The sequence below is a fragment of the Dermacentor andersoni genome, chromosome 1 (assembly GCF_023375885.2).
Source record: "Dermacentor andersoni chromosome 1, qqDerAnde1_hic_scaffold, whole genome shotgun sequence".
NCBI lineage: Eukaryota > Metazoa > Arthropoda > Arachnida > Ixodida > Ixodidae > Dermacentor > Dermacentor andersoni.
This window is the reverse complement of record NC_092814.1, coordinates 85,875,461-85,888,202: the sequence shown is the minus strand read 5'-3', so window position 1 is coordinate 85,888,202 and position 12,742 is coordinate 85,875,461. Positions and strand designations below refer to the sequence as shown.

Below are 12,742 nucleotides of genomic sequence, written 5' to 3'. Positions count from 1 at the left end.
TAAAGATGTAATAAACCTTCAGTGATTCCTCCGGCTCTGAACCCATTTACAGCGAAAGCAGCACGCCGTTACAGCATAGACCGCTATCTTCTCAAGAACTTCATCGCTATGCACACAATGTCACGTTTTCGACCGCTACAGTGTTGCCTGTTGTAGCCTCCGAATACATGCACTCACGTTGCCACTCTGCTAGTCTGTGTGATGTGCCAAACGACGCACAAATCACGAAGTGCAAAAGCTCCGCCCTTGAGCATCTAGAATATGCAATCGACATGCCGAAAATCCGCGATCTAGTAGGTTCTTTTTTTTTTCGCGAAATTGCAGCTCATGTATGATACTTTTTTATGCTGAGCAGGGACTTCAGCCAAACTCGATGCACTGGTTGAACACATGTGTGCGTTTACCTGAGTTTTAATCTACAGAAATGCTATCTCTGTAGTATATTGTTCTCATTTTTTTGTTTTCTATGTATTAAAGAACAAAAAGCTGCTCGCTTTAGTGCAGCGGTTAGCACGTCTGGCTCTCAAGTGCACATTACCGCGTAGGGGCACGAGTTCTATCCGCGGTCGTGGGCAGCAAAGTTTTGCTTCGCCTCGCCATATGGCACGGCTGCATCTGAGGAGGTGGCCCGATGACGACGACTGCTTGCCGACGAGTGTAACGGAAAGGACGAATGAACAGAACAAATACGGCGCCAAGATATTAACTTCTACCGCAGTAAAATACAGATAGATCATTTATTTAGGCGTGTGACCCTCCCCATAAGTTTATAGGGCTTTTCCGATTTCCCAGTTCGGCCTGTTTCTATGCTCAAACGATACGCGTGTTTTGTTTTTTTCAAAATTGATTGGCATGAGCAAGTGAACTGGAATATCCGCGCAATCTCTGAAAACAAACTTCTTTTCATCACTATAATCTTGCAAAGGCAAGCTTCACTATAGACCAACCAAGGGTGCTTTATGAATGTCTAAAAAGCACGTTTTGTCATAGGAGAGGGGTACGGCTCCAGTGCTCTCCTAATTAGTCATTTTTATCCCAGGTCGTCCGAACAAGCCTTGTACCAGTCCGCGCTTCGTGTGAATCCAAGGAACGCAAAAATGTTGAACAATCTCGGACAAGTCTTGGAAGCGTCCGGAGCATTCGAAGAAGCGCACTCTCACTTCACTCGGGCAATCAGGTAACCTTGGCTAGCACGATTCTGTTAAGCTTTCCCATCCTTCACCGGGTGCAACCACGTCACCCCGCGTCTTCTTAAAAAAAAAATAAAATAAAGCAAATTCACGCACGCACACTACTTGACCGCATGAAGCACTGTACTGGGCCTCGCACAGGTGTTTTGAAAATAGGTTTCTGTGCATGCACTTGACACATTATTTTGTGCTGACATGCTGGAAAGCACTTGTAGGGCGTGGGGTGGCCGTGGTATGAGGGAGGGGTGGTAAGCGCGTTCAGCGCCATTTAACGTCTGTTTCATTTGCAAAAGAACCAGCATTAAACATTCCCTCTGACACAAAGGGCTGTGAAACGCCGCAAAGCTGTCTTCTCGGATTCGTTGTTCACCACAACAATGCTTATATGGACGCGGAGCAGCAAGTTGTGTTCTGTTGTACGACTGTTTCGAGTCACGATTAAGCACAGTGACCAGCAATAGGCCTCGCCCCTCACTGTAGACGCACACATGCGTCGCATTACAGCAGCGTTGAAGGAGCGTTAAAGAAAAAAACGAACTTTAGCTTGGCTGCTACGACGCATTTCTGGAATAACAATTAGGATACCTTTACGGGAGTGGAGGCTGGCATACAAGAAGCGACGCAAAACCGAATCTCGTGCGGGTCGATGCAGCTGCGAAATTTCCGTGTCTGTGTTGTCAGGCACGCACACGCTGGCACACATACACGTACTCTCAAGTGCGTGTATCATCAGAATCACCGACGCCATGGTTTGGGCGAGAAATAGATAAAGTGCGGGGATTTCATTCACCGCCGTCCTTGTTCTTGTACGTCACATTTCCCCGCAGATCAAATGCAAGAGAAAGTTCCATAATATGGCAGGTTAAACCGATTTGGTGCTTTGTCATAGGGTCCCGTTAAAATAGCCATGCTTTATAATAGAACTGGGCCATTCCGCGCAAAAAAGTACGCTGTGCGTGCACCTTACTCGCTCACTTTCACTCACGTATTGAGCAAGTTAGGTCACGTGGTGCTAGTATTTCCGTAAAGACAGCGAATGCGACATCGTTTTAATTATGACGCAGAACAACAGATTTCGACTTAAAGATAAATAATTTACACTACGTGGCATGATTTCGTTTCAGGGCTGAGCCTGATGACATTCGAGGCCACCTTAATTTGGGCAGGCTTTTGACAACTATGCGCCACTACGAAAAAGCTGAAGCCGCTTTCGTGAAGGTAAGAACTGGCTACACTTTTAAGGGTTCGCTGGCACTTTGCGTCAGCAAAGCCTCTCTTAACGAGGTAAAAGATTGGCGCTACAGCGGTCTTCGTGGTTGAATACAAGATTGAATGAATACTTCTTTCATATGCGTTCATTCTCTTACAGCTTTAACTTCGCACAGCATCAACACGGGTAGGCAGAGGTTAGCCAAACAAATGCTGCACGACTACACGTTGTAGTCACGCAGCGCAAGGAAAACACTGCTTTCCATGATGCAATAATATTAACTTGCCGAGCTTACCACCTCTTGCATGAGGTACAAAAACGAGCAACTTTATATATATATATATATATATATATATATATATATATATATATATATATATATATATATATATATATATATATATATATATATATATATATCGATAACATCCTATACAGATAGCTTGTCTAACCCTTGAAAAAAAAACGTGCCATAACAACCAGAGGCGCAAACATTAGAGAAAGCACAAGTTTCTGCCTGGTCATTTTGCTTTTTCCTTATCACGCCTATATTGCAGCTTTTCTCTATTTTGCCCTTTCGCGTCGCGTCCCCTGTGGGGCTGTGCGATAATTGTCGTTCGTTTCGCTGTAATTCTTTCGAGCGCACTGGAAGTTTTGCCCTTGCCTTTTGTCTAGGCCTTGAGCCTCCTGCCAAAGCCCGAGTCCAGCCAATCCCCTAGCCTTGTGCGGGTCACTTCGAGCCACCTTCAAGTGTACCTCGACTTTGCGTTCTTGATTGCGCAAAATAGCAGTCGGATGGATGAAGCCGACAAGGTAAGGACGCGCAAATTACGAAAGATATCAAGTCGCCTCAATTTTTTAAAACCTGTTCCCGGCTGGATTGTTTCAATAAAAGAAAAAAACGCGTACTTGTAAATTAATTGTGCTAATGGTAGGAATTTATTCTCATTTTTTTTTATTCTGTGAGTCACATGAAATGCCGCTGTGAAATGATCCTTTGAACATGTTTTCTTACGAAATATGTAGGTGTTTATCAAAGTCAATATTTTGTTCAAATAACGATTATTTAAGTATTTGGGATATATGGTTTGCAAGCCTTCGGTGATATTATTGCGCTAGCAATAATATGAACGCATGGACATTCCAGGCGAACTTTTGCCGTCGCCGTCGCCGTGATGTTTAGTCTAAACTACAAGTACGATAATAATTAGCAGGCCGCGCGCCGTATGCTGCGGGTGCGCGGAAAAGCTTGCGAGGGTGAGCCGCGAAGGATAGGGGCTTTACGCGCGCTGTCTTCCCGGGCGCACAGTGTTTGAGGTCACATGATCATGCCTGCCATAGGAGAGGAAAGCAGGCGTCTCCTCCTCTAGCTTGGCCGTGGCTGTGCATGGCTGTCCCAAGGAGGTTTAAAAAAAGAAGCTTTAAAATTTTTGTTAAACCTCCTTGGGCTGTCCTCGCGGCCGAGTGCATTCGCGGCCCGCGCGCCGTATCTTGGAGATCATGTGCGGCGTGTGCCGAGATGGCTGGTGGCTTAATGCGCGCTGTCTTCTCGAGCGCCTAGCGCAGGGGGTCGAGAAATATAAATTTCGGGGACGCGGCGAGACGAGTGGGTAGCACGAAGCATTTTCTCCCCGTAGCCGGCGTTCTTCATCACGCCAACGTCGTGACAGCGAGTGCTTGCGCTCATCTAGTGAGATATGTTCGTGTTTGTATGTGAACGGGTGACACCATGCTGCTTGTTAATTGTATTAGTAATGGAACGCTTACTGCAATTTATACGGCCGATTAAACCAAGAACCTTACTTCGTGAATTGTCTTGTACTTTGCTATCGCTATCAGTGCTTCGACTTTCGGAAAAAACTGCGTCATTTTTTTTTTTCGTTTTTATTTCGCTCTTTCTCAACTATGTAATTTCTTTAATGCCAGTGTTTGGGCACCTTAGTGCAATGCGCATGGTGCACGCTTGTTAGCCTTTGTGGAGTAAGCGTAATTATCACTCCATGAAAGATATACATCGAAAAACTACTTTTCACATTATATCACTCATCTGATTCCTATATTTTAGGTCTTTGGTGAGGTCTGGCTCGTTCTTGCGTTGTTCATTAGCCCCTGAGCAACACTCCATAGTTATTATATATGCGTTTTCTTACAGCTATATCAGGAGGCAATCAGCCTCCGCTCAGACTTCACTGATGCGTACCTAAACAGAGGAGATTTCTTGCTTCGCATGAACAGGTAAGCTTTAAAAGCAAGTAACGGGCTGTTATCTTCATCACGCCATTCCAGAGTGCATCTCAATAAATTCTCTCTTCTTAACCTTTATTTTTCAGGACAAAGGAAGCAGAGGCTATGTACGAGAGGGCTTTAGAACTAGATGAGAACAATCCAGACTTGTACTACAACGTAAGTGCTCCAGGCGAAATCATTTCATAACGCGGCTTCTTGTCTCGGATTTCTAACCTGCTTTCGTGCTTCAGTGCTTGGCCTCCATCGTCTCACGAGCATGCGTTTGACGGCGCACAAAGGTCGAAGGATGAGCGAGTTGGCATGAATAGAAAGAGACGGAACCGGCGCGCACCCCACAATTGCTTGCTGGTCTTGTGTCTTCATTGCCGTTTACTTTTTTTGTATTCATTTATTCCTGGAAGAAAAACTAATCATCTTAAACCAGAGCACGCAAATTGCAATATATGTTAAACACAGTCACGCTGGGTTAAGCACGGGTATGTCATATTATTATCGAAGTTGTTTTTCTATTTCAAAGTACAAATTCTCTTCTGTGCAAAAAGCAGGTTTAGTGCCACGAAGCAAGATCTGTCTTCGGTTTTGTAATGCAATCGAAGACGTTCATCCAGTGTAACGATTCCGATGAAAGATGGCATCGCTCTCTATTCAATGACAGAGAAATGAGAAAAAAAAAAGCACTCCTGTGTTTAGATTCAGCTGCACGTTAAAGAACCCCAAGTAGTCAATATTAATCCGCAGTAACACTCCCTATAAGGTTTCCCTAATAGCCCACTGTGCAGCTTTATAGTTCACTGTGCAGTAATACAAATTTTAGCGCAAGTATAACTGTCATGAAGACGCGACTACGCAGAATACAATAACTATACTCTTTAATTGCAAACTCGATGACTTATGGTTATTCTACAAAGACATCCACCATTCAATGTGTACACATTTTCTCCTAGCGAGGAAGCGTTTCGTCATCAGGATATGCGCTCGATGCACTTTCTGCAAGCCGCGAGTCCCGACGCAGGCGTGGCGTAGGCGGGCTGTCACCGAGCGATGCGGCAGCCTAAGCCCGGAAACATGACGGGCCCTATTCAGCAGGCGTCTTCTTCTAGTGATCACGTGACTGCTCAGTTCTCGGTTGGTGGACCTCACACGATATGTGGCCGGCGTCTTAAGCAATCAAATATATATGCCACCACAACAGTAGCAAGGCTTTTCGCGTTCGTGCTTTCATCACGGAGCGCTTGGCGGTGACAATTTCGGCCCTCATAGCGTGATGTCGTGGCTTTGAGCGTCCACGTATTTTTCTGTCGAGAAGGCTTCTGCGCCTAACAAATACGTAACGAGGCGAAGAGAAGGCCTACTTTCACGCAGCTTGTTTCGAGGCAAGGGCTTGTAAGATATCTTTTTTTTTTTTTAATTACTTTGCCCGAGCCATGGTTGCCTTCAACTCTCTAATGCGAACATATGCTTTGAAGTTTTTCATTTAAAAATTTCATTAATCAATTGTACATTAACAAAAGTTACTTTATCATTTGTACTCATTCCCTTCATGAATACCTGGCCACACAAAGTAGCGCATAACACAGCTCAATTAGCAATTTTGCGTGTACCAAAAAAATAAAAAAATCTGTGAATTCGATTAAAAAAGCGTCCAGCGTGAAACACGTGCGCAGCGCTATAATGAAAATAATTATTTGCCCCCCCCCCCCCCCTTTGTCGTAGCTGCATCACGCCGCAGGTGTCGCTTTCGCATCATCTAAGCTGATGAACTTAATCTATCAAATCATTTAACGTCACAAAAAAGAAGACAAGTATCGCAGGTACCTTGGTGTGCTTTAAGAACAACAGACACCCGCCGGGGTTGCTTAGTGGTTATGGTGTTGGGCTGGTAAGCACAAGGTCGCGGGATCAAATCCCGGCCATGGCGGCCGCATTTCGATAGGGGCGAAATACGAAAACACCCGTGTACTTAGATTTTGGTGCGCATTAAGGAACGCCTGGTGGTCCACATTATTCCGGAGACCCCCCCCCCCCCCCTTTGGCGTGCCTCAAATCAGATCGTTGCTTTGGCACGTAAAACCCCATAAGTTAATTTTTCATTTAGAATAACAGATGAAATTGTTGTGTACATGCCCTCAAAGTTACGCTTTCATAATCAGTTTGAATTACTCTGCCTGCAATAGTTTGCCAGGCAGGCCACTTGCAAGCATAAACTTAGTTATGTCCCCAGTACCCTGTGCGTAGCGCGAAATATCGAACGTCGAAAATTTTGACTTTCGATATTTCGCAGTACGCACAGGGTCGTTCACTCCTAGGAGAAGTAGTTCATTAATATTCAGGCACCCATATGAGCTTATATTGTAAATGAAATTTCCATAAAATAGAAGAGATTTTGACCTTATAAAGACACTAATGAAGTATTTTTCATAAAAAACTGTGAAGTTCGAAACATTAAAAAAAGTGTTTTATTCTGAAAGTGTATTATTCTGAAGTGTACTAGTCTAAAGATTCGCTCAGCACAGCGAAGTTTTGAAACTCAATTATACATTTGTGGAAGTTAATTATGATATATGGGGTTTTCTGGCTCAGCGGCCAATAATGGCCAAAGAGTGCCAAGATTTGTTAGTTATTCCTGCAAACTGTGTTCGAGAAAATCAATAAGGATGCATGAACGTTGTTTTTCTGGCAGCTAAAGCTTTCTCTAGAAATCTTTTGGAACCTTAACCTTGAAGAGGGACCATGTGTCTGCGCATAAAATTAATGTGGGACGTTAGTCGTTTTAACACATCTGCCGCACTGTTAAGTGTAATGCATCTGCACGCATTGCGCAGCTGGGCGTCATCCTCATGGACCAAGGCCGCAATGATGAAGCTATGGCTCTGTTTAACCGCGCGCTGGAGCTTGATCCTGACCACGAGGTGCGTTTGGTTTGAGCCCCGTTGCGTGCTGATTTCGTTCTGTTGTTTTTCCATCAGGTTGCTTGTCATCAGTTCTTCCTGTGACTTCCTTAGTTTTCTTATGCCTTTTTCGCCCCTAAAGTTGAACTGGTACAACTGTGTTTTGTCGATACTTACTCCCGTGCTGTTCAACTACACTCAAGAAAGTGAATGGTAGCGCCTCTCCTTGACAGAAGTGGTCAGTGCCCTTCGTTGACACACCACGACGATTCTCGAGAAGCATAGCGTACTCCTCAGTCGGAGGGAGGCGCTGCGATCAACCCGGTGGAGTGGAGGGAGAGCTCGGGAGTCGAGGATCGTTTCAGAATATCGCCGATATCCTCGGTTTTTTTGTTTTTTTTTTCACCGTCACCGTGTGACGCGCGCCAGAAGATGTGCCAGAGTTATTCAGAAATATCTTTTTTCTTTATTGGCTAAGAAATAAAATGAGCTTATTTTTAAGATATGTTTATTGCGTCTGCGTCTCTTAACCTGCTTTTCAACGTATCATCGAAATTGCTAAAGTGAGTGATCTGTTCCGATGACATTGGAAACGTTGGCACTGTTGTGTCTCCGGATTCGTAACAAACAATAGGTTGTCTAATGAGCAAATGATGATAAGACGAGGTGATATGAATAACAATATACCAAACGGTATGACAATAACGCGCATTTCTTACACACGCTTAAACGACAGCACGCAATACAGAAGACAGCGTGCTAATCCATCTATAACCCATGCAGAGTGCTGCAACGTAACAATAATACACAAGAGCATACAAAGTGTTAATACTTAGATACAATGTCACTTTCACTAAAGAAGGTTATTAAAGCTTTCAGAGCTGATCGCTATAACGATGCGTTAGTCCATGGCTCAAGCAACTTTTCTATGCTGAAAGGACGATTATCAAGGGTCGCCAACGTTGCCCTCAAAGCACGTCTTTGCTGTTCAGACTTAGGATAGCTTAATAGAACGTGCTCTACGTTCTCCCGTGAACGGCCGCACGCGCAACAAGGCACATCTGAACGACGTATACCATTCAAAAAGCTACCTGCATGCGTCACTTCTGGCTGCTAAGCACGAGGTTGCGGGATCGAATCCCGGCCATGGTATCATGTCGATGGGGGCGAAATGCGAAAACACCCGTCTACTTAGATTTAGGTACGCATTAAAAAAAAACCAGGTGGTCCAAATTTCCGGAGTACCCACTACGGCGTGCCTCATAATCAGAAAGTGGTTTTGGCACGTGAAGCCCCATAATTTAATTTTTTTTACGTCACTTGTTATCTGATTCGATGAGTGAGAGTGTCTATGTCACGGCCATCATCAACAGAGATCGGAAACTGTAGACGGGGCTCAACTCAGTACAGAAGGCTGTTCATATAATTCGCGTCAAATGTTAAAGCATTTGTCTTAGCAGGGTGTCAATTTTACAAGTGGCACTTCAAGCAGTTGCACTTGTGAGAAATTCCAGTAGTGTACGGGGTCGTTGGTGTCTTCGTGTTTCAACATTCTTTTTGCAGAAATAAATTTACTTTCGTGGAAAGCCTCAAAAATCGGCGAAAGTTTAAATCATCAGTCCTCATGTACTTCCTTTTAGACCACATACACCTAGTCCTTGTTGGCCATAAGATGTCAACCTTCGCTCCTTTTCACGAACATTTTCGCGTACACCATGCACCATTGACGTTCTTACCCCATCTTCTGATATATTAACGTTCAGAACGCTTTATCCTCTATCAAAATTAATGGCAATTTTTGTCGCACTAATATTTCATTCATTAAAAAAATAGGTGAAAAAGTGAAAATATTTAGATGTGCGTGTGGGGGGGGGGGGGGGGAGGGGGGGGTTCAGTACAGATGAAACCTCGAAGTCGGCTAGCTCTGTGCAACTTCGAGCTTAATGAATACAGTGAATTTCTCTATTTCAGTATCTGATCAGCTCAAAAAGGCGTTTGCGATTAATCATTTGCATAAAAGGCACTACAGGATGCCGCCATGGCAATATTTCCAAATGGAGCAAACTTTCTCAATTCTCAGCGTAAATATATGCAGCATACAATATTCTTACTCTTCGCACTAAGAATTCTCGCCAGTGGTACCGAACGCACGATGACAGTGTAGACAGTGACATATTGTTTCATAAAATAAGAAGGAATGATAAACTTATTGCATTGCATCTGAGAGAACTTTTTTTTTTTTTCATTGAAAGCACATTGAAATATCCCTCTATATTCCAGCACGCCCTTCTCAACTCTGCCTTGTTGCTTCAGGAAGCAGGATCTGCAAGTCAGAAGAAAGTGGCCAATGAAAGGTACCCTTCAAAACGCGTCCTAGTTGGCTTCCTTGCGCGTTTAGTATATTTTATGACATTTCAGTCTACTTGAATCACACGTATTGGCCAGCTTGCTTTCTCTTTTGTTTAGGTGTCCAGTCGCATATCTAAGAACCCTGAAGTAAAAAATTGCCTGCCACCCCTGCCTCCGACCTTCGCTATGCGCTTTCTTTTCAGTTTTCTTTTTTCTTCTTGTTTTTCTGGTGAAAAGGGCAGTTAATCTTCAAGAAATCCTCCATTTATCATTCTTCTTTGCCTCCCGCGTTCCCGGGAGCAAGGCCATTATGCATGTTTTTTTTTTTTTTTTTTTTTTTTTTTTAGTGGAATTCTACAACGCAGTCGGTCTCCGATTCCGGTGCGCAGCAGTGCACTTCAACAGGTCAAGTCGCAGCTCTAGTGAAGGCACTCTGCATGGCTGCAACCACCACCTTTTCCTTAACCCGCCGTGGTTGCTTAGTGGCTATGGTGTTGGGCTGCTAAGCACGAGGTCGCGGGATCGAATACAGGCCACGGCGGCCGCGTTTCGATGGAGGCGAAATGCGCAAACACCCGTGTACTTAGATTTAGGTGCACATTAAAGAACCCCGGGCGGTCTAATGTTCCCGAGTCCCCCACTACGGCGTGCCTCATAATCAGAAAATGATTTTTCCACCTAAAACCCCATAATTTAATTTTTGTACCATTTCCTTAACGTGTCTTTTGAAAATGAATTCCCTCAATGTTGCGCCAACATTTAAGCATACACATATCTCAACTAGAAGACTTCGCCACCATGCGTTCTCTGAAGAATATACAAGATGCATATATTTCAGCTAGAATGTTCGGCCTCAAAACATTCCTAGCTTCCGAATGTCATCCTGAACGTCTTATTTTATCACAAAGCGTCTAAAAATTGCAAACCGTGCGTAAATTTGTCTTTGCCTCCTTGGCGAAGCCCTGAACCAACCACAGATTTAGTGTTTTTTTATGTGAAAGATTACTTACGACATTGAAGCATGTCTGGGCCTTACCTTGCTCTCTTAAATTCGCCCGCTCTGCTTTTGGCCTACTTCACCTATTTCGCCTACTTGCACGCTAAAAGTCACAAAATCTCTGGACTTCAAGTGCCTTCAATTGCCGATTGCATAAACTGGACCCCACGCTACGGCTACAACTGCCATCTAGCCTTTCCCGCGGCGAAACAACCTTGCTGTGCCGCTTGTGGCTGGGAGTGGCGTTCACGAACGCATACTCCTATCGTTTAGGAATGGCCGAGAGCCCGATGTGCGACTCCTGTGGGTGCGAGAAAACCATCGAGCACCTTTTGTGTACATGCCCGCGCTACGATCTGCAACGCCTCTCTCTGCGGGCAACTTTACACCGACTGGATTCAAGACCGTTCACCGAGTCAAAGATACCCGGACCGTGGCCACAACCGTCACTGGCACGAAAAGCGATTCGTGCACTAGTACATACTTGAAGTGCACCGGCTTAAGAGACCGTTTTTAGTGTCCCTGTGTATAGTGTCCCTCCCATACGCACTCAGTGCTTAACTCTTTCCTTTTTTTCCTCTTTCTATTCCCCTTTCGCCCACCCCCAGTGTAGGGGAGCAAACCGGGTGTTCTTCTGGTTGACCTCCCTGTCTTTCCTGTCCTTACTTTCTCTTTCTCTCTCTCTCTAAATGGAGGTGAATGCCGCTTGCAATGTTGAACAACAACGTCAAATATGCACGACGCACGTACCTACTTTGTCGAGCGCCGCTTCCAGTGAGCTGCCCAGCCAGCGAAAATTGCCATACTGTCGCGTGGCGTGATCTTTGCGAGGAACTTAGCGTTAGTTCCCCGTAAAGCACTTCACATGATTTGTTTTCAGGTTGGAGAAAGTTGTCCACAGTGGAAAGAGAGACGAACGGGCCTACTTCCATCTGGCCATGCTGGCGCTTGACAAAAAAGATCCAGTCGCCGCTGAGAACTGGCTGCGCAAGGCTGTACTGGTGAGCTCAAATGCCATCTGGCTGTACACGATACTTGTCCTTGGATTGCACGGCGACATTGTTCCACGATGCCACGTTGTCATTAGAAATGTGCGAATACTCGAAATTTTTAACACGAATTGAGTAGTCTGGCCTTGTTGCTATTCGATTCATTTTTTATAATTAAAAACAGAGGAGTTATCATCGCTGTTTGTTGGCGACGGCTGCCCTTTTTCACTTGGTTAATAACGTAGGTAAAACACAAATAAAAGAAGAAAAGAACTATTTGCATTAGCTAATACTCAATAAATAAAACAGAACATGTTACACACTAAGAGCAAGGATCTCTTACGAAATGTTCTCGTTGAAACAAAGTCCGCGGATATCTGGGATACGCAGTTTTTAGATGCACAAGTGAGACACAATAACACAGGATGTAGTAGAGTCAATACTCATCACAAATGTCACCACCTTCAAAGAAGCATTAAAGTACGTTCACCGCTTTGTGATGCACTTTTTATGTTCATGGGTCTAACACCTGGGCAAGTGAAAAAGGCCGACGTGAGTCATTTCAACGCAGTTCTTGTTCAAAGCCCTGACTATGTGTAGTGTGCTTGTGACAGTGGAGTAACAGGCGGTATACGTCCTTGTCGTCGTGGCCGCACGAACATGTTGCAGTGGACACACGCTTAATTTATTCGATATATGGAGCGCTTTGTGTAAGTAGTTCCGAGACGGAGACTATGTAAGACGGTGTCGACGCATCGCGGAAGCTGAGGATCTAGCTGGCACTAAAGATGTGGGTAAACTTCATATCGGATTTATTCATTTGTGCTCACTGTGAACCAGTTCGACACACACACTTCTCTTTTGAGGCCTCG

The 12,742-nt window shown here is 44.6% G+C and overlaps 1 protein-coding gene across 2 annotated transcripts in view; it reads left to right on the top strand.

Annotated features, from left to right (window-relative positions):
• The window catches only part of LOC126543767 (protein O-mannosyl-transferase Tmtc3-like), a 397,442-nt gene that overhangs the window by 362,143 nt on the left and 22,557 nt on the right, over positions 1–12,742 (top strand). For both annotated transcript variants that reach the window (XM_050190874.3, XM_055061695.2), the window contains 8 exons: positions 1,040–1,177; positions 2,315–2,408; positions 3,076–3,213; positions 4,553–4,635; positions 4,731–4,803; positions 7,470–7,556; positions 9,816–9,889; positions 11,762–11,882. In XM_050190874.3, the coding sequence (XP_050046831.2) occupies positions 1,040–1,177; positions 2,315–2,408; positions 3,076–3,213; positions 4,553–4,635; positions 4,731–4,803; positions 7,470–7,556; positions 9,816–9,889; positions 11,762–11,882 (808 nt within the window). The remainder of the gene's footprint in view (positions 1–1,039; positions 1,178–2,314; positions 2,409–3,075; positions 3,214–4,552; positions 4,636–4,730; positions 4,804–7,469; positions 7,557–9,815; positions 9,890–11,761; positions 11,883–12,742) is intronic.